At 39.9% G+C, this 27,433-nt stretch overlaps 1 protein-coding gene across 11 annotated transcripts in view; it reads left to right on the forward strand.

The window, feature by feature from the left end:
* Nucleotides 1-27,433, forward strand: part of LOC124300175 (microtubule-actin cross-linking factor 1) — a 173,204-nt gene that overhangs the window by 79,822 nt on the left and 65,949 nt on the right. For 6 of the 11 annotated variants that reach the window (XM_046753908.1, XM_046753911.1, XM_046753920.1 and 3 more), the window contains 2 exons: nucleotides 15,040-15,129; nucleotides 17,735-17,905. In XM_046753908.1, coding sequence (XP_046609864.1) covers nucleotides 15,040-15,129; nucleotides 17,735-17,905 — 261 coding nt within the window. Of the gene's footprint in view, nucleotides 1-13,741; nucleotides 13,760-14,275; nucleotides 14,336-15,039; nucleotides 15,130-17,734; nucleotides 17,906-27,433 lie in introns of all 11 variants that reach the window. The other 5 variants (XM_046753906.1, XM_046753907.1, XM_046753922.1 and 2 more) reach the window with 2 other exon arrangements.

The following is a 27,433-nucleotide window of genomic DNA, read 5'->3' on the forward strand; positions in this document are numbered from 1 at the left end:
TGTCTTACCCTCCGTCCTGTCGTCTGTGAAATAATTCATACGAGTCACAGCCACGGGGCACGGCAAATTGACCCTTACGCAATAAGAAAGAAGAACGCAACAACGGGGAGATTCAAATCTGGGATATAATAAATTCCATCGAGAATGAGCGATTAATCGATGTGATGCAGGCTTGCAGCGAGAAATCGATACCAGTGATCTCTGATCCCGCGTTCCATCCGACATTAACGAACGAGTGATTCGACAGAATCCTAGTCCCTGTAACTCTTCCAGCTTTTGGTATCTCGACATTCTGGCGATCCGGTAAAAAGCGGTACAGAGCAGCTTTCCCAGTCGACTTCTTATCGTCTCCGTCATCGCGACCGTCTCTCTCGGTAATTGTGTCGAGGACGCTGAGATTCCCGGAAACCAAAAACCGGATCTCCCGACGGATGTTGCCTTTCCGTTTAGCTCAGCTCTCCCGGAGCTTCTTTGTAATTGCATTTCCAGCCGACGCTTCAATGCCTTTTACACGAGCATCTCGTGTTTACGTGGAATACTGTTCTTTGGATCGGTATAACTGTAACGTTGGCGCCGTGATTGTTAACGGCGCATCTCCGATGATCGTTGAAAAGTTAAGTTTTCGTTTCCGCGTTCGGTAAACCTTATTTTTTTGGAACGAAAGAAATTCTCCGACAGACGAAACAGGCGAGATGTGATCGTGAACTTGAAACACGTTTTCTTTCGCGTTGTTTACGTTCGTATAAATTCAGAGTCGACGAGAAAATTAAAATTTAAAATATTTTCTCATTCCGATCGTCGAACACGATTGTGCCAACGAATGTTTTCACACAATTGTGTATCGTACAGCTGAATACATGTTTTTAGTTTAATCTAACTAGTCACACTCTCGGTACGACCGAAACCTAGGAATCCTTCATTTCTATTAGACAACCGGAACGTGATACGTGAAGGAGTTTCATTGTTCCGATTGCAATTATACTCCGGCCGTGAAATTTAATCGTAGTTTAATTCTTGAAGGGCCCGCATCGCCCCGGCTTCCCCTATGTGTGTACCTATAAACGAATTTCTGACAACAGTGAAACAGACACTTGCGGGCTATAGTCCATACCGAGAGCATATTCGCTCGTCGTATCGTCCAAAGTTCGAAGCATAATTATTGTTCATTACGCTAGCCCGCGAGAGGAAGAGAGAATGAGAAGAACATGGGCGGTAAAGAAGGTAATCGTTTACCTACGGATTACGCGAAAGTACCGTCACATTGCAGGAAGGTAGAATTTCGCTACAAGAGGCCTAGAAGCCAATACTTGAGTCCATGTAAGAAGGCTATATAAGAGTCTATGGGCCAGGGAAAGGAGTGGGCGAGAAAATTGAGCAATATTTGTCACCTTAGGGAAACAATTTCCGTAGGTGGCACGAGCCACGCCTAATTCGTCAAGTGGGCGATCCAGCTGCGATCGGGAAAGGTCCTTTTCTTGTTTTCGCGATATTGCGCCGCGGTTACCGCAGTCATTGCAACCAGCTAACTCTAATTGCCAGATCCTTGCACCACAGGTTTGAGTTAAAACCGTGCCTGAAACACCGTTTCGCAATTGGTAACCATCGGTTGAAATCGTAGTTAGCTGTTACGAGTAGACTGATTACCGAATTAGTAACACGTGAGCGCTTTCGGTAATGGTTTTCAACATTTCGAACAATTGTCCTGGCTTCTAGTGATCTTTGCGGAATGACTATAGCGAATCGATTCTACCAGTGTCAGTCGGTTATTTACATCAAACAGAGCCACGATCAAGAGTCACTTTGCTCAGACCGTTTAATCGTGCAACGATGCTTTTGAGACTTGCGTAATATTAGCAGATACAAGGAAATTGGTGCCGATCAAGGATCAGTGAACAGCTATTTGTGCCACAATTCTCAGTCTCTCGTTTTGACAGCGTTTTACCCTAACTTGAGGTATCTTATTGGAAAAAATTGAGATTGCTCATGTTTTTATTTTTGATGTTTCTTTTTGAGGAAGAATAGGACCAAAGCCGGTGTTCGTTGGGACAACCACCCCCCACAGAGATCTTTACGGTATCGGATCGTCGAGGTGGGATTAGTATTTGGTAGATCGTCACTTTTTTTTACTCTCGTTCATCATTCGCGCGAACCTTTGATGAACGTGACGGATTAAATCCGGTGAGGTTTTGTTACGCAACCGCGGTCGTTACGTTACACGTAACACAGGTACTGTACCATAGGATATGGATGTTCGTTGATGCGAGTTTAATGTACCCGGCGGAAATTTGACCTTGGAACGTAACGCAATACACATACCTATATTCGACGGACGTATCGCGCAGGGTGTCAGGTTAATTCGTATTGTTTCAAGGCACTTGACCGTGTCCGTGTGTCCACCACAGGTTTATTTGCGTCATCCTAGACCAGCGGCTTACGGACCAGCGGTCACTTCATCGTGTTACAATTTATTTACATGCATGCGCGTACGTTATACCATGATTTTATATATTTGCGCCATGGGCATGGGTTTGTATGCTAATCGGTTAGCGAACCGTTTGTGCTGCTGCTGCTGCTGCATTCTCCTCGGAGTTCTCTCTCCATACGCATACACGTCGACGACTCCTTTTACGCTTTGCACTACGATGTTTAAAACATGATTTTCGATTGTTTCTTCATCTCATCTCTTCTCTTATCTTAAATTAATATCCCTTGTTATTCCTCTCGCTGCACCGTGCGCGAAGCTCTACTCGAACGATCGAAGGACCGTTTACGCCTTGCTCACGCTACTTGCAGCAGTGAAAGTTTTATTCGAGCCTTTTACGCCCTGGTCGTACAGTTACATACCTACTCCTCAAATATATACGACGACACTCTTCTTATACCTACCTACTCGCTCCCAGCTTCTATCACGAGGATCTTTTACCGACAGCTTTATTTGGCCACGACAACTTGACGCGCGCGTTGTTCCGATGTACAAACTTCTGCCGCTTCATTACGAAATTATTTAATATATCTTCGCAGGGTTGCCCGTAAGGTTTTGCTCGTTTTTCGCTCAATTTATAAGTCACCGTTCTGCGCCGCCGTTTCGGTCTTCAAAGCATCGAATCGTCTCCTCTGAGGTTTAACGAGAATCCTTGTTGTTTGTGGCAAGGTTCCATTCTTACAACAGTACGTAATGGAGATCGTGCGGGATATGTCGGGAAGTATCGACGTTATGCCGTTTCACTCATTTTACATTAGGAGATGCTGGATTTTCATTCAGACGAATCGTGATCCAAGAGAAGACCTTTCTTGAAACATCGCGGACGCTTTGACGTAAATCTTTTACTTTTAAGATCGATTTCGGAAACTAGTGCAAACATCGACAAAACACGCCGGAACGGCGATCAACCGATAATAGGCAAATCGATGACGAGAGATGAGATTAACGGATGCCGCACCCTGGGGTGGTGGTCTCTAATCGCATTAGCCTACTACGCTAATACACCGTCACATTACGTAACGTTACGTTGTTTCCAAACGAATGAATCATCGGAAAGAATCAACAACGGAGTCCTCCTTTTTCAAGGAAAGTTTAAAGTTGAATCGTTGCAATTCGATCGTTGGAATCGCAGTACCTATTTGCACGCGGAAGACCCTGAAGCAATGTCGACTCATGCAATTGCAGAAAAGTCGGCAGGCTGCAAGTAACGTGCAAATTATTATACCCCGCATGCCCCACGTGTATGTGCGAAACGATCTTTGCGGACTTACTTGGGTCGTATTCTGCAGAAATGGGGCATCGATTCAAGGAGAACCAGGTCCTTCCGTGGATCGAGCCGTACGCCGCTAAAAATAACCCCGTTGTGGAAAAAGAAAAGTTAAAAGAGAGTTAAAAAATGCAGAGTTACGGGTATGCCGTGACTCACACCGGTTCCTCCGAACAATGCAGCTGACCCACCCATACGTACCTCTCACTTCATCGATCGCTTTCGATTTTCTTTGCTGTTGGTTTTTTTTTTTTTTCCACGCACGCGTTCCGGCATCATACGCAATTTTTTGATACCGATCATTTTTCGACGATTAATTTCATGTTATTGAGTTCAACGTCGTCGCGTTACTTTGAGATTACCAGTTACTTGTTCAATCTAGTCAATGAAGTTCGCCGAGATCGCTGCGACAGTTTTTTAGACTGCTTTTACGTAGGTGTACTCTCAAGAAAATACCCGTCATCCTTTACTTACGTGACGTCTAAATATGGAACTGGAAATACGTGTAAAAAAAAAATGAAATAAAAGTAAATAAGCGAAAAAGTCTTTTTCTGGTATACCTTGTATCATTCGTCTCACGTTGGCGTGAAAGTAAGAAATGACCGTGTCTAAGATGCAACAGCTCACCTACGTAACGGACTGGCATACACGCGGCCACCGATCGTTTTAACACAATTTTTCAACAAACTTGTTACCGGCAAATCGAATACCCGCAAAAACAAACAAACGATTATCATCGTGCACGGATTCGATCTTCTCAAGAATAACGTTTTGTCAAGGGACGAGAAATTTTATAGGAAGGTAGAAGAAAGGCGGAAACCTTGCGTTTGTTGGATTATAGATTTGATGGATTTTTTTTTCTTCTCTTACTCTTCGAGAAAACAATAGACGACGCACATGCGTGCAGCCGAGAAACTGGTGCCGAATGACTGAGTTATTCCACTCTGTTTACCGACGAGGCCGAACGACGAGACTTTCATTCATAGATTAATAACAGACGAGAACTCGCACACCGCATGACTTGTATACAACGAAAAGCAATACGAAGCCCGGTTGACTAACTAGCGCTACTCGTTTTTACTTCGTCAGTTATTTTGTATTCGCTCCAGACACTGCACGAAACGTTCATTAAGCTACGCTGGCACGATATTTCATTCAATCGTCATCTCGGTTGCCAAGCACATCGACATCGGCCTCGAATTCTGGCAGTAATCGAAGCTAATTTTCGTTATTCCGCATCCGGGGTAAAAATATATGAAATGCGAAAAGATCGAAGGTCGCAAAAGTGTCGAATTTTTATAAATGCGTAAACTTAATTTAAAAATATTGAAAGTATGGAGATGTAATGGAATAGAAAGGTCAAAAGGTGGAATGCCGTCGGAATTCCTCTCGATAATGTAGAATCTTGTACAGATTCACGATTTCGACGTTCTATATTTACAATTTTTGCGTCTATGAATATTCGATATTCCGGTTCTTCTGTCAATCGACAATAGTCGAGCTTTTTTACACCTACCCGAGTCCAAATCCGAACACGGCGACGAGCAGTTTGAAAGTATATAATACCGCAGTGTGACAATAGCGTAGGAATCCGATTGCCACAAAAGTAGTCTCACCGATCGTATTATTTCTGGTTTTATTGTCCACTTGGGTTAAACCGACGTACCGTAGGTTTATTCTCGTTCGATCCGTCGATGATCACCTCCTCGTTTGTATAATTTACGGTTGTAACGTTGTGTCGCGGTTTCGTTTCGAAACTTGTCGTCTAAAACTGTTGCAAGGCGAGGCTCCTCGTCCATCTTTGACTCTTTCCATTTTTGGATCTCGTGGCCCACGAGTCGTCCCGTATATTTGAATACGAATGGATCCGTCGTTCCATCGTTTAATTGAAATGTCAAATTAAATTTGTTTACGCGATTGGTCAATCTTGAAGATAACTCACGCAACTATCTACCTACCTCTTCTTTTCTGATTTCGAACGAACAATGTCGCTGGAGTATAATTGCGCTTGTCTTGTAATACAGAACATGCACTGGGATAAAGTTGGCTAGCGAAAAATAACATGAAGAAACATTACGAGCATTGAATCGCACACGAAAGATAAATCTTGCTTCGTGTATTATTTTCATACCAATTAACGTGATACACACATTGTTAGGTATAATTTCGACTTCTTGTTCAGCCATGTCGGGTAATTTTGAACTAGGTAATTCCGATTTTACTTTGTGGACCTCCTCGCTTGTTTTTTTCATTTCCTGCAATGATTGGGTTCATTCTGTTTGTAATAATTATAACGGTTCTTTTTTTTTCTTTCATTTTTTTTCCCTCTTGCTACCGTCAGTTTGCGGGTGAATAAACTTCTCGCAATTTAATTCGACTCCCGTATCATTACCGCACTTATACTATATTTCATTATCATCGTTACGTACAAGTAAAAGTTCTACCGGACGTGATTCATGAGAACGTATTCGATCGATTATCGAATCTTTCGAATTCATTCGCAAGGTCACATACAGTTGGACAAAATTTTACTACAAATCGACATAAAATCGATACAGAACGTTTATACGAATTTTATGTATATTGCCGAAAGTGTGGCCACACTGCTTATCGCAACACGTGTTAATCATCGGGTATCGAATATATTCGAAAGCTGTTAACGACGAATTAAAACGCGTTATTCGGAGCTAGGATAGTAAAAACTAACCGTGATCCTCTAAAGCTGGAATGTGTCTGATATAAATATTAGGGTAAAATCGTGTAGAATTAAAATTTTAAAACAGCCAACTTGTTTTCGAGTTTTTCAGTAATCAGAGACCAAATCCCAACACGTTTTTTTTTTCCTATCTTTAACACCTAAAACTCTCACATAATTGAACTCACCGCCGCATGCATTACCAGCAAGACGAACGTGCGTGAAAATGATACTTGGCCGAGGACTGAACAAACATTTTGCTTTCCGGTCTCACGGCAGCGGCATCGTCACGACTGCGTTTCTTTTTTCTTTTTTTCTTCTTATCGTTTTTCTCTCGTTTTTTCATACCGTTTGCTTTGAGACGACTCAGCCTCCCCCCCCCTCCCCCTTCAACCCCTTCACCTCTTTTATTCTTTACAACCATCATCGTCGCCACGTTTTTCATCTCTACTTCTCTCCTCGTCCTCTTCGCTTCGATAATAGATGACGATGTAGGTACGGTACACGTGCTTACAAGGTATATCATTTCGTGTTGCACATGATTTTTTTTTCTCGGTTTTTTTTTTTTTTTTTTTTTACAACTCATCACGGACACGCGATACCGAGTACAGTATATACTATACTGCATATAAGGTATGTGCACTATATTATGTACAGCAAGGTAAGCTATACCGAGACTAAAAGCTATAAGAGGATGTTTGCCGAGGTTAGGTTTAGGTTAACTCTCAACTTACCCGTGTGTATAGATTCCTACGGCGTGCGTCTACCTACGTAGCTTTTTCTCAGAACTCATCTCGTCCGGACCTTTTCCAGCTGTTGCTGCAAGTGCTGATCCAGCAGCCTATCTGCCATTGGCTGTGTGCGTTTTTTTTTTTTTTTTTTTTTTTTTTTTTTTTTTTTTTTTTATGGAGAAAGTTCCTAATCACAGAATCATTCGAAAATCAAATTCAGCTAGATTCAATGCTGATCTCTCGCGATACGTTAAATTTATCAAAGATAATTGTTTTCTTCGAATTTTTTCGTTCGTATCTAATTTGTCGAGTTTTTTTTCCCCATCTTAGGTTTTAAATATAACTTTCACGCTCACGGTTCTTATCATAAGCATACGTGTACGGGGGATTCATCGTAAAAACTTGGAAGTAGTAAAATCGAATAAAATATCCGAAAATCGTATCGAGGAATTTCGTTTATTGGTCTCGATCTCGGTCGGGACGTCACTTTATATGGTTTTACGATCTTCCTCTTGGCTCTTGCGATGCTTTATTCCGCCGCTCAAGTTGACGTTGTGATTATCCGTTATCGACCATCAACTTCTATTGCTGATTAAACCGAAATTTTTCCTCTCACGTCCGGTAAAAAATAAAGACGTCCGTTAATAAGTCACTGCTCGGCTGACAAATATCTTCCAGCGAATGCCGAAAGTTATTGTTAATTTGTCCGCGTGTAGACCTAGAAGTTATATTTATTCGGCTAACGATGTGGTCGCAATATAAGTTTGGAAAATCTCGAAATGTCAGGGTATTTAAAAGGAGTTATAGAAAATCTGGAATTGTCGGGAGATTTTTAATTTGGTTATGGGAAAAAAATGAAAATATCGGTTTTCTATCGTGGAATATAGAAATGATTTTTTGAAGTAACAAGTTTACTTTTTTTTCGCCGAGAAAAGAAATTGACTTGAACTGACTTTATTGTACATTATATTTTTCTTCGATTCGATTGAAACATGACCCAAATACAGAGTTGACAAGCTGAACGATTTAGTTAACTTACTAGAATTGGGAAAATTTCAGGAAAAACTAGGTTTCGGGTCTTGGAAATGTCATGGAATTTATTTCCCAAAAATTTGTGGCCACCCCGATAGTACCAGTAATAAAACTTCCCTTTCTTTTTTTTTTAAATGATATTTTGTGCAGAAATTTTTCCAACGATATCACACGTCTTGCGCGAATGAGAAAATAGATAGTCGCCGACTTACGTATATTTGGTATTTGATCCTGAGCTCGAGTAAGATGGCAGGGAGACAAAGAGATCTGGGAAAACTTTAATTTTAAATCTGGACCGTACGTAGGATAGAATTATCTCGTTAAACAATTATCCCTCAAGTTAGCACCTATCATCCCGTTTCCGGTCTACCATTCTTTACGAGGAGTTGTCGCGATGGATGACGTCATCGCACGTTCGAGGAACGTATTAAGCGGTTCAAAGAATTCCTGTGATCGTCAGATTGCAACGACGTAGAAATTAGCTACCTAATTATGAAACACCGATGACCGATATGCTTTGTTAATCTCGAACCTTTCTCATTTTTCAAACGCGGGCTTAACACACCGGACCAAATTAATTGCACGAATTTAAACGAGTATTCGGTGTAATTAGATACAGTATATTATATTATCCGCAGAATTTGTGTAGCGGCTTGTTCTCGAAAAATTTCTTTAATTTCGTCATTGTTCGAAACAAGGAAGATACAATTAAGCCAGCAATTAAGCAGATTATTGTTAGTATAAGCTTGTACATAAACTACTTGCGATTTCACGTATGAAAATCATTCTCTGTCTTCTTTTTTTTTTATCGTTACGTACAAACACAACAGTATTGCACTCTATACGTATACTCACAGTCTTAATATTACATCCGCGTTATTATATGCATGCTTTTGCGCTACGCGAGTGAAAGTTGCCGACCGAAAGAAGGAACGCTCACCTTGTCTCTTGTTATTTTATGCATGGGTCAAGTCTTACATTATCGTCAAGCCACGCGTCTCATCACGGCGACGTGACTGAGTTAATTGCTACTTTTTTTTTAATTCACCTTTGCAGCCATAATGAGATTACAGCTGTTTCCTGGTGCTGATTTTGGCGAAATTTAATTATCTTTCACATTATGTGTAATCTCGAAGAGTCGAGAGGCGGAGAAATACGATTAACGTTAGAAATTGAGGAGTATTTTTCTTTCGTTATCGTGGGTGCGTCTATTTTTCATTGAAAAAATAATTATCGCTTTTCCTTTCAACTTCCTTTTTTCCTAATCATTATCCCAAAGCGAGAATAAGGATCGAAGAACCGCCGAGAACCGCTTACCGGGAAGGTAAAGGACCGACTCGACTCGAGGGTTGTAATAAATTAAACCTTTCCCGTTGTCCCTAGAGTATCTTAACGATCAGGCTGTCTTATTAGGAGACATTAGCATCGTCGGTGCTTATTAATCTCGATCAGATCTAGGAAGAAAGGACAACAACGGTGTGCGTGCAGCCTGCATGAACCTGCGGCGTTCGTCTTCCATACCCAAACATGGCAAGACAGCTGTATCTAACGGCGGACTCCGCAATATCGCTGTTATATGGGGTGAAGATTGATCATCGATGGATCTCTGCCGATATCTGATCAATTTTATACCTCTTATAGCACGGAGAGGTATAGAAATAGGCGGAAATACTCGTTTCATCGCGTTGAAGGCTCCGAGTTACTTTTATACTGTGAATAGATCTCTCGAAATATTTATTTAGCCAAACGTTCAACTTCCAAGTTGATTTGTCGCAATGTGGATATTTGTTTTGAACGAAGGATTTTGGCAGGAATCACGAGATATTGATATTCCGGTGTGTAAATATCCGTATTGGTAATTTTTTTTTCTTATCAATTCTTCTCAGTCGCTAGTTCGCGATCACAAAAATCATTATGCCAGGTTTGAAGATATGTTATGAGTCGTAAGGTATCCTTCTCAGAATACTCTTTCATTTGTGAGCAAAGCTCGGTCTGTCGTACGACTGTTTTTCTTCAATCCTCTTCTTAATTTCAGCAACGTTATTTAATTTTAAGGCTAATTTGAAACGTTCCACTAAAAATTAACTCGAGGAATTTCTTTTTTCCTTGTCGTTTCCGTGAATTATTAATTCTTCTTTTATTTTTAGAGGTTACTATTCAACCGATGACTGCGACTCGTCTAGTATAATTAGTGCAAAGAACTCACAGGTTTCAAAATAACCGTGATGTAGTTTTGTGAAATAATTAATACTCGGAGCTTCAAAGATGACGAATGAATGGACGAATAAATGAATGAACGAAATGGAATGGAGGAAACTTTCACGTTTCCGCATTTTGCGACACACGTCACGGCGTCGTCGGCGTATGCAAATAGCTTACAAGCATCTGTCCGTAATAAATAAAAAAAAGAAAAAAAAAAAAAAAAAGGAAAGATAGCGGTATAAGGACAAGCGATAAGGACATAAATAAAAAACGATTTTTTTTTCCTCTCTTTTAAATAAACAGCGCTACGTCGCCGGTACTGTTATAAACGGTGACACGAATGTTTCAGCTTCTTCGACGATGCTGCTTGTTACGGTAATGTTTACGTTTCACGTCTGATACATAGAGTTATGCGCAGGTATAGACGGCATTGGTATGTCATCTTGCCCAGTGACTTGACATACCGATCACGTGACGTAATGATCACGCCTATTTGGTACCGTGAGCGCGGTTCGTCGTATTATAGGTTCGTTTTTTCTCTTTTATTTCGAATTCGACAAATTTTTCACGGATTCCATTAATCCTCACAGACATCTTGAGGACGAGGTTGAAGCTGGTGGCCTGAATCAGCAGCCAAACGTTCTAATGTCCATTCGAATAAGGTAGTGAAGTCCGAAAGTCAATATCTTGTGAAATACCTTGAACTCCCAATACTTTTGTAAAATTATGAGGATAAAAGTGAACTGTATTTTTCTATTTTCAAAAAATTGAACACCTTTGGCTGTTAACTTAAGAGTAAAAATTGGAGAGAGAGAGAGAGAGAGAGAAAACGGAAACAATGACGCTGCCGATGGTGTAAATAATCCGCGTAAGCGTGAAACGCGATTCTAATCGATATCCGACGTCGCGGTGGTTTCTTCTTCTCTTCGGTGTTCATTCTCATGTACCCTTATGTAGTACTGAATGAACGCATGTGTTAAGTGAGCTTGCCTCTGTGACCGCAGTGAAAGACAGACGTGTAACATTGGCGCACCTATCCAACTGTTCACGATACCAGTCATAAACTCGTTAACACATCACCGTTTTCCATCTAACTTTATTATAAAGGCAACTGAGGTCGTCATCGTTGTTACCAACCAACTCGGTAAACAGATTTTCAATTATCTTCATCTACCGTAGGTTGCAGAGTAAATGTAGCTAATGCGATTCGGATAATCGGAATTTCCTGACCACCTACGATCATGTTTATCCATCCAGATCGGTACCGTAAATACGATTTGTGAAGGTCGATTTTAATTCGTCTTGTGCTAATTACATAATTCACGTTCAGCTTATGAATTATGCGCTAATTTAATATACATGCAGATCACGCGGGCGTGACGAGCCGATTAGGCGTGTTTCAGTTTCAGTTACAGCTACGTGGGATTGATTCGCGTTTGCATCTGTTCAAAATTATGTACCTTGGGTTTTTTTCTTTTTTTCTTTTTTTTTTATGTTTTGTTATCAAGACATTGATTAATAGACGATCGACAGGATTGTTATCAATATATTCATTCTCACTGAATTAGATTTTCACGTGCGGATGAAGTAACATAACAGTTCTGTATCGATTATCGTTATAACATTCTCCACATCCGCTCAATTTCGTCACAAGGCCCAACCTATCTCAATTTCGAAACTGCAGACTTAGCGTTTCAACCGGTTTCCACCGACTTCCATGATGCAGCTCTGCGCTCGTTCGCTTGAGAAACCAGCAGAGCCCAGAAGTAGCGGTCTCCTGATTGATTTAAGCTCAATTCTATTTACAGACAAGACATGACATTTGTCAAGACCCAAGGGACTTTAAGCGCTCTCAAGGCACAGACATTTTTACCTCTTTATTACTCACGGCGGAAGGCTGTGGGAGTCTTGTTCAGCCTTCGAGTCACGCCGAACACCTTCACCGATTCGAAAGGCTGTTTAAACGAAGAAAAAAAATTACTCCAATTTTTTGGAACTATGCAAACGGTTCTTTTCGGTTCGGAGAAAGTCGAACGAGGATCGTTCGTTGCGGCTAAACGGTGGAAGCGGACGATAGGTGGTGGTAACTCTTCGAATCTTCCATTCAGGATTGAAAGTGTTCCTGTTCTACACGACGCTCGTCAAACTAGATAATACAATCAGATGTATCATCCGAACGCGAACTTGAATCATGCGTGAAAAGTGAAGGTGTACGATACAAGTTGAAGAGTTATCCCAAACACCACCCAATGAAAGACTATTTCAGAGGTCTCGTTGACGTCTCTGTGCAAACGAAATGAGAGTGATTTTTGTTTTTCTTTTTCTTCTTCTTCTCACATCGAGACAGAACCTATCTCAATTACGTATCGAGTCGAAAGGACCGCGACGTCTTAACTAATACCGCTGCTGACTATGACTATGACGATGATGATGCCGATGCCGGTGATGTTAATAAGCCTGTATTAGTAAATCTCTGAATCAGATTCTCCTTGTCTTTCGAGCGATACGATTCCGACTTCCTCGCCCACCTAGGAAACCCGCTGCCCACGCGGATCTCGCGTTATATGCACGGCTAACCTTATTCGGCGAGTTTCTCAGCGCTGTCCTTCGTTCCTGAAACCCGTCTACCGTTCATGTGGGTTGCCAGCAGCCTGCCTGCTTGCTTCGCTACCCAACCGAGATTGCCAACGGTCTGAATTCGCCATTACTTTTCTTTATTCCTTATGTATATGGGTACGTAGCGATGTACGATTGGTGGAAGCTGGAAACTCACGCGTGACTTCCAACGTTCGTAGAACAAGACCGAAATCCGTCCATCCTTTTGGATTTAGGTAGGAGGGAGCCGGGCAAAATGGACCCCTTAATGGGGGAACAACGTTGGATCAATTTCGACAACGTCATTTTTTTTCAGTATTTGGCCCAGAAGTACGTTCCAAGTGTTATCGACATTTTTTGAAATCCTGTTTTACTGTACAGAGGGTCCATCTTGTCTGTATCTCCCCTACATGGTCGGTACGATCGGTGGAAGTTGGCAACTCACGAGCGACTTCCAACGTTCACGGAACGAGACCGAAATCCATTCCTCTTGTATTTCTATTCGTCCTTATGTTATACTCACCTACTTTACTCTCGGACTTTTTACCAACGGAAAAAAGAAACCAAGTAGATAATTTAAGCCGTAGTTTGGAAAGAAATTTCAGGTAGCGTTCATCGATGGTCCACGTATTGAAATAATGTTTGTATCTAGGTGTAACACGATGTCTACAGGATAATTGATAAAATGATATTTGTTCATCATTCCATTTTTATTTTGTTGTTCACGCTTTCCTCAGCATTGGAAATATGTGAAGGTACGTATTCTACGTGTGTTACTGAAACCGAAGTCTGATATAATCGTTCGAATACTTCCATATTTAATCAACGATTCTTACCATTTCGCCTGATTGTATGAAAAATGGCACGCGATCCAAATTCAATTAAAATCTTTTGCTTCGTTTTTCATTCATTGCGTTCCTCTTTTTTTCCCCACATACGATATCGTCACTGTACCATAAAGTTTTACAATAATAATAATAATCACGTAATGCAACCGTTCAATGTTTTTTTTTTTTTGTTTTTTATTTATTGCAACAACAAATAATAACGCCAACAACCGACAATGAGCGTTCAGAAATTTTCACTTGAAAAGCAGCCGCGGCTGCAAAGCGCGTTGGATATTTTTTCTTGTTGTTATTTTTTCTCCGTTGGTCCCATTTTTCCCCGCAAGTTTCCGTTTCGTACCAACGAACGTTTATTTCGTTATACCGTCGATTGACTAACGCCTTGCGAGTCTCTTGGTAACCCGGTGATGGTTTTTCCATTTTCAGACTTACACGTGTCTCCACGTGTGCGTCATCGTGAACAATCAACCATGCTGTTCCCCCACTGTAAGTGTGACCCCATGTTTGGTCCTGTACTACGCTCTTTTTTTTCCTTCTTTTTTCACTGCATTTTCTTGTTTTTATTTCCCGGAGTTTTTTTTTTTTTTATTTTTACTTGTTGTTGCACGTATTTCGTTTTTTGCTCGTTTTAATTTGCGTATCATGTCATGTGTCCTCGTGCTTTATGCTACTCTTTTATAAACGTCGTATTTGAATCTTCAACACGCTGCACTGTGCTGGATTTTCCAACGTTACTTCGGTGAATTACTAGTACAGAATTCTTTTTGCATGAAAAATTTGTCGGATAGACGCGATGCCGCTTAGTGAGAAACGTATTTTATTCACCCCGGAGTACAATTAGTGTTCCCAATTATTCTTATATTTTTAATTTTTATTCCTAATCCCTGTATTCGTATCTTATATTTGAATTGTTATCGTAATAATGTGTTTTAATTTATACAACACACGACCCTATGTTTATTTTTAGCGATCTTATGCGTAAATGTTTATCGACAAAAGTTTTTTACCGTACACATAGGTATTGATTGTGATGTTACTTATAATATCTTAGTGCCGTTTAATTCAGTTTTTACTTCTTTACACTTATTGCTTGATTTTTTTCCGATTGACTGTTTCATGTAGCTCGATCGAAAGAGAGAGAAAAAAAAATTGATCGATTATTAATTCGTTTCACTTCACTGTTGTTACAGGCAAGCAGACACGTCGGAGATCTGTTCGAGGATCTGCGAGATGGACACAATCTCATTTCCCTCCTGGAGGTACTTTCAGGCGAGCACCTTGTAAGTACATGTCCAGCAATCACGCTTGTTATAAATAATACTTTTATTTAATCACTTTTTGCCCCACACCGCAAAATACATGTGACGCAAGTATATTTGCCGTTTCTGGAACTTGGGAATGCGCGGAAATAAATTTACACGAACGTTAATGTATTTTCTTAATACTTCTGGGTAAAAGGAGCGGCAAAGTCAAGGACGAGGTAAAAAAAGTAAAAGAAAATAAATCGACGCGCATTACTTTGCTTCTTCCTGCTCGCATGATAGTATACAAAAAAGGTAATAAATTTTTCATAAATATATGCAGGCCATGAGAAGTTCCTAAAATGGCAAAAGATTACCGCCTTAATGTAATATTAATCCTGACAGGCCTTTTTATGGCCGAACAACGCTAGTCGACTGCAGCTAGAAAAACGAGAGTAGATAATTCCTCGAATTATTTGAAAATGTCTAGTCACCATTCCTTCCGAGAAATCCTTCAGGCCAAGAGAGGGTCAAATTTGGTCAATATTAAAAAGGTCACGGGTCTCCTATTCTCCTGCATGATGCAAGATCATTTACGAGTAGCAAATAATTCTCTGCCTTGACTGTACGAATGTAATCAAGTTAACCCTTCGTTGACACCCCGCATTCGCTGTTTCATGATTGAAAATTTTCAATAACTTTTTTCAAACGATTTAATCTTAGATTTTTCGAATTTCAATCTTACAGACATATTAAGGAATGTTCGAGGTATATTCCTGAATTTTTTACCCTTGATAGCAATGTGGGTAAAATTTCCCTACCCCTAAAAAATCTTGTACTCTTGGAGCAGACTGTAAGGATTGAACCCCTTCAACGTTCGTTGTTGTTTGTTTAGTTCAAGTTAATTACTTTGACAATGCAACCATTTTATGCCGTATTGTGTGGTATTCAATGTTTGAAAGTAAAAAAAAAAGGAATTCGCTAGCTTTAATAGAAGCAGCGATATTTGAAATTAATTTTCACTGGGTATTTTTTTACACTCATTGCCACGAGAAGCAAGCATACGGTTTGGACGTTCGCCTGGTCATAGGTTAAACTGAACAATCCGAAATTAAATAAAATTGACCCGATGTTTAAAAATCGTGGCCAGAAGTTTCTCAAACAAGGATTAACTGGATTTAACATTGCAACAAGTCTCGTCCGTCGGATTAATCGGAAAGTTTCGTATTAGCGGCACGTTGGAATTATACACACACCTTGAATGCTTGCTAGCGGTGCGATTATTATTTTACGGTAAGAATTGTTCGCAGCCTGTAGATGTAGTAAGAACAATCTCATGCAGCACTGCATAAACTCTCGATGGTTAGACGTCGGTGTTATTCGAACAATAATTAGCCGTCACAAACCTCCTGATAACCTTTCTCGAAACTACGAGCAGCTGGAAGCTAGAAAACAACAAGGTTTCGTGCCAACCGATGCACGTCAGAGAAATCGCGGTGCTAATGCAGGTTTTATTACGTGTGCATGGGAACTGTTCTCTCGCTTACTTGCGTGACAGTGGAATTTCATTTCCGGCATCAAACGCTGCGATTTTTCGCGTTTCTCAATTAATTCTCTTCTCTCGTACAACCAACAATTAGACGCGGCAGCGTATTTTCGAATGAAATAACGTTCGGGAAATGTTATCAATCACTTTGTAAAAGCTCGTCGTGTTTAGCTTTATTTTTGTACGTGTAGTACGGTAAATCTCGACGTAGATAACCACACGAATATCTTACAGTCGTTGTGTAGCGAGTATTTTGCTCGTGTTAACTTCCACCCCGTGAAGCAGAAAGTAACTAATCAAGTTTATACCCACACCAACGGAATTTAGATACTAATTCTAAGCATATTGGCTCTGTGCCTAATGAATGTTCCGATGTTGCTTTGTTCGAGAGAGGCTACAACGAGGTCGAACGTTTTGGAATTTCGATGATTAACCAGCGTGGTTAAAAGTTTAAATTAAGGTGATCGACGAAGGTTCGGTGACAGATTATGCAACATCGATCTGTGATAAAAATTTTATTTATCATCAACTGTTTGACCGTTGAACTAATTTTTCCTTTTCGAGTCACGTCGACTCTTCAATAATTGAAACTTATACCCAACGCGAAGATCGGAAGTTGTCGGTAAATGATGTTAATTTTATTTTCGGTGTACTCAATTCCCGGTCGTCTTTCTATACCTTAAGCCGTAACGTGTTCGCAATCTTCCCGTGATTAGTCAGCAGTAATTACACCATCGCATTCCTTCTCCCGAGTCTTTGTGTTAAGACTGTGAATTGACTTATGACCTTAACACGCTACATTTTGCCCTAGACTTTCCATACGACTATTGGCAGGACTATAAACGCCCACGATCGATGCATGCTCTCTGCACGCTTATCCGTGCGATGTATGTCTGACGGTTAAATTATACCCTGTCGAAATTGGAATGAGTACACGTCTGATTCTGTTATACTATGAAATAGACGGGCCTGTTATTTTAATTACAGAATTAAAGAAATTTAAACACGTACTTTTTTTTAATTGTTATCTCTTCCATACGGACAGTTGCGTTTTTAATGGTGAATAAGACATGTTTCTTTTTTTTTTCCTACTTTCAGCCGAGGGAAAGGGGACGGATGCGGTTCCACATGCTTCAAAATGTACAGATGGCCCTCGACTTTCTCCGATACAAAAAGATCAAGCTTGTCAATATCCGAGCGGAGGACATCGTTGATGGAAATCCAAAACTCACGCTGGGACTTATATGGACCATCATCCTCCACTTCCAGGTAAGTTTGCAAGCTTTTTACCGATTTTCATCATTTTCACCGTGTAATCAACGGCGTAGAAGACAATCTTTCGTATTTTTTTTTACTATGTTTGCCATTATTCAGATTAACCGGGACAGGATTCACGATTAGACCCAACATTTGAGCAGATCAGTAATAACAACGGACCTCGAAAAACAAAAAAAAAAAAAAAACACATCCAATGTGTTTTCATTTTCATTTCCATCGACAAAAAGTGGGAAAAACAATCGTTGCTGATCGGATTTAATAACCAGCCACTCATCAAAACTTACTATGAATGTATCGATTCAATTTGAGATATCAAGATGAATTGCGTAATATCGCGATTAGTCTTGCGCATACCTATAATTATAACAATAACGCTGCAGGTGAAGTCAGATCGATTAACATAAGCCCGCAGGTTTATTATCCCGCGATTTTGAAGAATCTCTCGCTAATCGCAGTCTTATAACGTCATAGATTCCTTCGTCGGTCTAATCGTGACACGCCAGGATTTCGACGCATTGTTCCGATGACTCAGTCAAACTCGTACAGGCAGAAAAGCGAACGAACAATAATTATTGTCGAACGAAGCATTTATTTTAATTTTAGCATCGTTTATTAGTTTACACCATTAATGTTTGTTGGCACTGTAGAAGAGAACGACGAGCGGGAAAAGTATTTGAAACTAATAATGAAAAATTCTTCCAACTATTCCGAAATAATGAAGAAGGAATTTGACGCTGTGCCAAGACTACAGAAGCGGTGGGGTTTGTTGGTTTACAGATTAGCAGACAAGACTACGGTATTAATTGTTTCACATTCCTCGATCAAAACATGCAAATTAATCTTTGTGCGGAAATATTTTAACCAAAGCTTTGCCGCACAAAAATATATATACGTACAATGTACGTGTATCCGTACGTAAAAAGAAATAGGGAGAAACGCTCAGGCATTTTACACTTTGGCAAAGAACCGGAAAATGACGAGAATAAGTTAAAAAATCGAAATATTTCTATCTGCCGACGAGATGTAAAAATTGCAAGTCGTTTGTTTTACGTTTTATTTTTAAATGCCTGTTAACCAGGCAGCGTTAAAACGAATGAAACGATTTGACCGAGTGCATAATAAGAGATGCAGAAACCGAGTTGCACATATATTTAAATGCGTTATAAAGGAGGGCTGTGTTCGTTTTGCGCCCGGTCAGTTTTCAGGTCAATTTCATATCGTCGTCTCACATTTACATTATGTAGCACTTGAGGCGCAAGAAATTTTACTTGCTCGCTGTGCCGCAGATGCTACAGCTAGACATGTTACATTTCTCTTCATCGCGACCCTTCGAGTTTGTATTATCAAATAATTCGATCAGTTTGCGGTACATTTGCAAACAGTAGCCGCAGTAAATTTCTTATGAGAGGAAGTCTTATTCGTCCGAATTAATTTACGATTATAGAGTAGACTTCCTCGCCCGTTTCTTTTTACTTTATAAGAAAAATGATAAACTTTTGTGTGCTTGTTTAATTAGTCACTGACGATTCGTACGATCGGTGGAGAAATTTTGTTATTAACAATAACTGACCATCGGTATATCGTGTGCCTCGGGAAAAAATGTCAATCGTCGAAAATATTTTACCAACGCGATTTGCTGTGGTGAAATATATTTATCTTACATTTTTACACTACACATTTTATCTCCATTTTCTTAAATAGCTTGATACATGTTTGATTTTACCTTTCATGGTATGATAATGATCACATTGCGTTCTGGCCGTTTAGGTTCTGCCAATAATAAATTACAGTAACAATAATGAGAATTATAAAAGCTGTATGAGAAAATAAGAAAAAGCTACTCAAGGGCAGATATGGTCAGGGCAAAAACGTTCTTTGCGAAACGAAAAATATTCTTATATGTATCTCTTACTTATAAGAACAATTACGGTACCGATTACGAAAAGATAAAGGAAAGGAATTTCCGTCATCCCTAGATAATGTTTCACTGATAATTGACAACAATTCTCTATCTGTCTATTTCTCTTTTTCCTTTGCGCCCCCAGAGGTGGCGACGAAAGGTAAGTCCCAATAATTACCTCGTAGCGATGCGTGCAAATGGAAACTAAGAAAACAAATGACCGAAGAAACTGAATTGCAGTTTACAACAATTTGAAATAAAAAAAAAAAAGAAAACATTTGAAAAATATCATGATTTATTCATTATACTTACTTGGTTTGATTGTAAATAAATTTTTTTGCTTTGACCATTGAATGCCTGATAAATATGATATCCTGCATTACCGACCGCCAAAACTCTGTCGCTGCCTTATCAAACGAGCGCGCTCGTTTTATATTATCGCTTGCTTGCTTACCAATCGTGGCATGGATGACGCTGCGCGTCTCTCCTTAACCGCAATCGCGTATACCTATACCTGTATCTCTATACATCTATATACCTACCTAGATGTAGCCTCTCCCTGTAACCTGTAAACCGAATCCGTTAACTGCGCGCCTCTTACCTACGATAGGTAAACAGGTCTCGTAATCTGATCGATCTCCTCGCAATCGAGTATCATAGATCGGATGGTAACTTTGCGATTCTGTACACAGAATACAATATTACTAATTAGTTTCTTCTCCATTCCTTTTTAAATTTTTTTTTAAAATTTTTTTCACGAGTATATTAAATTTCCTTATCAAGATTTTTCGCTTGAAATTTTTAAGAATTGGGTGGGAAAGGGGGCGGGGGGGGGGGGTAAAGCAATGCACGTCAATCTGGAGGTTGTGATTCGAGCTCGAGTTAGATCCTTAAGATTCCGTGTCGAGGAGAGGAGCCAGTGTTGAATTTTAAACGACTAGGTAGGTATATGTATTATATAAAACGCGATAGATTCCCTTTATTGGTCAAGGTAGCTGCTTGAATAATAAACACAGTCGCCACGTAATCCTAATGAATAAAACGTCGTCGTCATCATCGTTATCATCATCATTATCATCAGCGACAGCAGCTTCTCAACAAAACCTTTTTTGCTTTTATTTTTATTTACTTATCAAACCCTGTGCTGTTCGTCTAGATATCGTAATTCATACACCCAACTATTCGCTTTCGCTTCGTTGATCCATTTCTTCATAATTTATTCAATACGTATCTACTACATTGTATGTTCGGTAGCCGCAGGTACATTTGCGTATCGCGTTGTAAATTTTGCCATTTGTATAGTACCGTAATTAAACGTAGCGTAGTAACGATAAATTACAATATCAGGTATCTATATTTTTATCCATTTTTTTTCGTCATTGCTTTTTGTTTTTTTTTTCCGTTTGTCGAACTTGAAATTCAATACCGTTAACAGAACTTCACAATAACGCACAAGACGTAGGTGTTCATCTGATAACCATTTTTCATTCCGAATCACCCACCTAACTGTAAATTTTAGCTATCGAATTCGTTAATCTTCGTAAATTTATTTGGTGAGTTTGCAACAGTGGTCCTGATGCATGCAAAATCGTAGGTAGAGTTTGTATAATATTTTGTGAGCGTTTTGTTATCTAAAACGTGAAATTATCGTTACGAATTTGATTCTTAAAGATTGAATGAGCGAACGAATGAATAAATGTCACAAATTTTTTATTAGTGGCTTTACATCTTATACACGTTTTATATGTTTCAACTTATATATGCACGTAAATTTCACACGCATTACAGTGCAGGACTGTAAATCACAAATTTTGAAAAATATACTTTTCTACGTTACATAAACGAGCCGAATATGCATTTTACGATTTGATCATTAGTCAACGTCCTTTTCATTGCTGTTAACAGCAACGGGTAATGAAAATTTCTTATTCTCAAACCCGTATCTGTATAAATATAAATTCATTTCGGTGGACAGTGACTTATTCTATTATAATACCTGTGAGTCCACGTATAGACTTGACAAGTATCGAGTTCCACGTCGCTTCGTATGACCGATAATCTCTCTGGTATACGACAAACCGACCAACGGACATACGGGGCCAACTAAGTGAATTAAATCCGATCGATCATAGATTTTTCAAACCTTTGTCGTTCACCTTTGTAGATTATACGAGACTCGTTGTACGCGTCGCTGTACAATTCCGAACGTATTCAAGGAAACCTGCAATCCATGCACGATGTACACGCGTACACACCGAGAAAGCAGAATGGAATTGAAAAATCGAAAATGCATTCGCTCGCTATATTTTGAAAATTAGAAAATTCATAAGACGCCACGCACGAAGTGAGGCTTGCGACAACGTCAATGGTGCCTATCTAACCTGCTGCACACGAGGCGCAAATCCCACGACTACCTGAGACGAGTGGCGATTAGCATTCGATAGGTTCGATTGAACAAAGCTCGTCAACCGCCGAAACGACGTCTTACCATTCAACTCGCATCCCGTCCAATTATCTCCATTTGAATTGGCGTCGTGACTTGGTTCGTATCGATGATGATACGTCAACCAGACGTAGAGCAGCTACTCGAGTCCTCCACGTAGGTGCTTCGATTTACCGATCGCCAATATTACACGCATCTTGTCGCGCCATCCACTCCGTTTATCCTACTAAACGAACGCTTGTCGGCCACCCGATGCAAACCAGCTGGCTAAAGGAAGATTGGCGATTCAGGATATTGTACCGTTTATCCGTACTTACAGTAAATCGACCCTCTTTTTTCTTTTTTTACTACCGTTTTAACTCCACATTTTTGACTCATTCGTGTATAGATCCGGCACAGAATCTGGAACAGCTATTAAGCTGCGCTTATATGCCCTGATACGCGCTAACTCAACGTCGTTAAGCATTTCGGTCCAAGCGGAATGACCGCATAACTAACCCGATCATTGATGCGTTGAGATCTTCTTTTTTTCTAATCGATTTCAAACAACGCCATTAAATACTGGCACATCGATACGGATGAAAAAAGTCGTTGTAAACGCGTATTCAGATAAGAGGATTAGATCAAATGTCGATCCGGAAAGCTCGATGCGATGAAATTGCTCGGCTCAAAATTCACATATTTTAAATAATTGTGTATTACTTGCGAAGTTTTGATCAAAAACTCTGGCAACTCGGTACGTCTCCGAAAATTGGACGACGTTCAAATATTAAAATAATCCAACATGGTTAAAAAAAATGCTTAGAAAAAAAAAAAAAAAAATTACCCTTTTTCATCTGTCGTTTTTTTCCGTCGTCTCGTTTGATCACCGTTAATCGCTTTCATCGATCTCTCGGTGTCTCCAAGCTCATGGCTCTGAAGTTTTTCAAAGAAGTCACGTTACATACACGCGTAACGTAGCTGCGTTATACTATGCTAGATATTTGTCTAGTTGTAGGACTCGGGCGTAGTAGGTACGGCTATTAACGGCTATTGCCGGTTCTGATGTCACTTGGCAAGTGACGTAATGGTAAAGAATCTTCGCACGTTTGACCTAGGCCTAGTATACCGATCAGCCAATCAACGCACGGCGTCACGCCTTTCAGTGATCCACACAATCCCGCTTTGCTCACCTTTCGAAATTCGGGCGTGTAGTAGTAGAGAATGGATCGGAGATGGATGTAAAACCTCTGAAGAAACGCGGTGGCGTCATCTCGTCTTACGAGGAAATCCAACAGGATTGTAATCGATCGAGGTTTCGACAGATTCTAGTATCTCAACCAATTTTTTTATACATCGGTTTCAAGTACGATCCAGTCTGCAAGTTCGGTATAATTATCGAATAAAAAATAAATGAATAAGTAAAAAGAAAATGGAAAATCGAAAAAAAAACCGTTTAGAAGAGAAAATCCCCTGCGGTGTACATAAACCGTGGAATTTTCATTCAAAAGTCTTTCACCGTTACGCCGTGTAACTTGGTCTATGCAAATTACGGCCCAGTAGTCGATTCGCGTGTATATAATAAGTAGGTAATAAATGCTCGTTTCTCGGTGCTGCGGGAGTAGTAGTAATTATTTATCGCTCCATCCCATCAAAACACGATACCGTCCACGTGGACGAATTTCGTATTATGAAGGAATTTACATTGGCTGTGTATAAAATCGAAGATTAATTTACTCGATCTGTATCGTGATACAAGATTGTTTCGGTTACATCGATATATAGAATTATAGGGTATCATCCATCGCTTCGTCTATCATAGAAAGCGAATTTAATTAGGAATTTATTATTTTCTTCCATAGTTTAGAATGTTTTGCTATTTGCGTTTCATCAAACGACGATAAAATTCAGGTCTAAGCGGCTTCTTTGCAGCCGAGACGAGCCTCCGTCCTGTATAAAACGGACGCATGCGGTACAAGATACGTGAACTTGCCTATCGGACCGCAAAATAAACCAAAGGTGGAGACGGATAAATCGGAACGCACCTGTGCCGCAGGTCATCGAACATCCGCGTACCGTCGATCGCGGGTTGTAGATGTATATCGTGTTGCCGGATATGAAATCACCGACCGTCGGGACGTTTAATCCAGAAGCCATTTCCGTTCGGCCTTATTATTTCCACCGACTAACCGCCGCCTTTAATACTTATACCTTCCGCCGAGCGTAGATCATCGCACGACTCGTTCCTTTTTATTCACGTATTATTTTCACCGTAAAGCATGCGACGTGAATTTTTACGTGTAATAAAACCATAGCTTCGATGTCAACGTTTTGGAATTTTCGAAAGTTTTCCCTACCGTCCTTTTCACTCGTAACGTTCTTTGGCTATTATATCGGACGTTCATCGTCCGACACTCTTACGTTGTACGGACCTAAAAATAGTCCAAGAACCAAAGTTGAGCGAGAGCGTGTACGTGTGTAAATTCGAGAGGAGACAAGAATCTACCGGAAACTACGATCACGGGTGAAAAGCCGCAGTTTCACGACGGACACGCGGATACGAAAGGTTTGGATAGCAAAAGTGAAAACTCGCCGGGTGATTAACGCTTGTATCGATATTTACCGTACATCGACAAGTATCCGGACAGTCGGGTTTGGCGAAAAACTTGCCGAGAAAGTCTCTGAGGCGTTGTTCGATCGCTTTTATAGTCGATAAATAGACAAACGGTTGGCTGCATAGCCACAAATGAACACGCCGTGTGCCGGCGTGTCCTTTGCGCAAAATGTTCGCACAAGCGATTCTCTCGCACGATGTAAATTCAGACCCTCGGGCAGACAGACGGACACGTTTTAACTACGGATGCCAGGAAACGAAGGCTGGTCGAAGCACTCGGTGGAACGCCTAGTTTTCATTAACAGAACGACGAGTGCAGGGGAGAAGAATGTCCGTACGTACATTCGTGTAGTCGTGAAAACGGGGAACTGAAAGCGATACGCAACGTTATGCCTAGCTCTACAAATTTCTTGCAATGCCGCAGACGTTAGATTTCTGGATGTGATTTGATTTCTCGTGTCGCGTTTCGTTTTTTAAATCAATACGACAGACCCGGAAAACCAGGAATTACCAGAGAATTATGATGGATCATAGGAAAAAACGTACTTTCTTTGTTCAAAGTCGTTTTCAAACTCAAGCGGTGCTTCGTAAATTCAGTTATGTTAACTTTCGGAAATGGTATTGTTCAGTTTCTAATTATTCAGGTGAAACGAAGCAATACTATATGTTTTTTACATCTAAATTTGTATATTCAAGGTGCGGAATGTCTAGGATTCTGCCCAACATTGATTAACCAAGTTCCGTGGTAAAAAGTTGGGGGATTGTGAATTTTTTGACCGAAAATGTCAGGGAATTTTATGAAGGAAAATTATCGCCGTCGTGATAAAATATCGCGGACAGGAAGTATAAGGATCTCACGATTATGTAATATTATAAGGTAATACCGAAGCTGGTTGAACATTTACGAGCGGATGCAGAGCGAGATTATGACGAGCGTAATGCGATGAAATAGATTTTAGATTAGAATTAGCGTATCAAAAGTATATATACGATACGTATTAACCGAGGTAATTCGCTTTTTTGCCCACTATAGTTTAAAATCGTAATTTTTGTTTTTTATAATTTTCTCGAGATATACTGCATATTAAATAACTGCCGAGTATACGAAACAGTGGTAAAATTTTCTGACAAATCGATCGCTGCTATGTTATTTTCTAGAATTATTCTCACATTGCGAGTGAAACGGATATATTGTAAAAAAAAAAACTCAATTTCTGAAAAGTGTTAAAAACATTTCTTAAAAGAACCGTTCAAAAAGCGTTTCTTTACTCAAATGTAAAGGCATTTTGGGTCAATATTTTCATTTTAAAGTAAAAGGGTCAAGAAATTATAGTGCTGTCAACGTACGCGTTCAACTCGATATCACGGCTTGATACTCGATGCATTAACCGGAACATATAACTGCACGTTCTTGCTAAAAATAATATGCTGACTATGGTGCTCGGCATTTCTTACGAAACGTGTTTCGTCGCCGAAAATTTTACAATTGAAAATATGACACAAGTGTTTATTCGTGTTTTTTTTTTTTTTTCTTTACTCGAAGCGCTATTGACAGGACGATTTCAGTGAAAATTCGTTCCTGTCTAACTATAATGTAACCGCGTACTTCTAATCAACTTTTCAGAGAGTATAATCGAATTACATAGCAGAGAACCTTGCAATCGTCAATTTTGATAATTTCAAGTTGCGATCAGACCCATGCTTTATACTTATTTGTACCAACTTGAACGGGAAAGCTGTTTTTTTGACACCATTAACAATATGAGCGTTAATTTGTTTTTAAAACGCCTCGCGCGATACGTCAACATTCCTACATTCTATTTCAACCCACGTTTACTCGCGCTACGATGTGTCGTAGACTTACTATATTATAGTTATTTCGTAGTTTCTGTCGTAGTTATTGCATCAAGTTTAACAAGCGTGGGTGTTTTCACAACTCGCTCGTAATAATCGTAAGCACAAATATTCTCAGTGAAAAACAGCTGCAGCCTGGTAGTTCTTTATTATACGTAGTATTATGTATAGTCTACCGACCTGCCAGGGGGAAGAAAACATTTTGTCCAAGTCATTAACTCGCTTCTGTACGCCGGCAAATGATCATTTTCTTAAACTAGTCCAACGCGCCTATAACATTATATTCAAGCGCCTAATCGTATTATTATCGGAATTCAAGAAAGTTACTCAAATCCAAAAAAGAAATCGCCCTAAAGTGTGTGGTTTTTTTCACACGTATTACTGTACCCACATTTCCCGCATTTCAGGGACCAAAAAGACCCATAGCTGAGTTACTTGGTGCAACTTCGGGAATAATCAGGAGTAAAATAAGTCATCGCGAGACTGTTTTCATGCGATACGAGTAACTCTCCTGAATTCTGTTACAAAAGAGCGATGCTCCGTCGAAATTTCAACCCTTTCGATAATTTGTTTATTCATTGTAGGAAGGAAAGAATTTTAAATCTGCTCGGTCGGTAAAGGTAGGAGCATTAAACGGCCTTAATACAGCGTAGAACGTGACCTAAAGATAATAATTCTACCTATTTGAATCGTTAAAATTTCCTTCACATGTACCGGAATATCTTGCAA

This window comes from Neodiprion virginianus, chromosome 3, assembly GCF_021901495.1.
Source record: "Neodiprion virginianus isolate iyNeoVirg1 chromosome 3, iyNeoVirg1.1, whole genome shotgun sequence".
NCBI classification, from domain to species: Eukaryota; Metazoa; Arthropoda; class Insecta; order Hymenoptera; family Diprionidae; genus Neodiprion; species Neodiprion virginianus.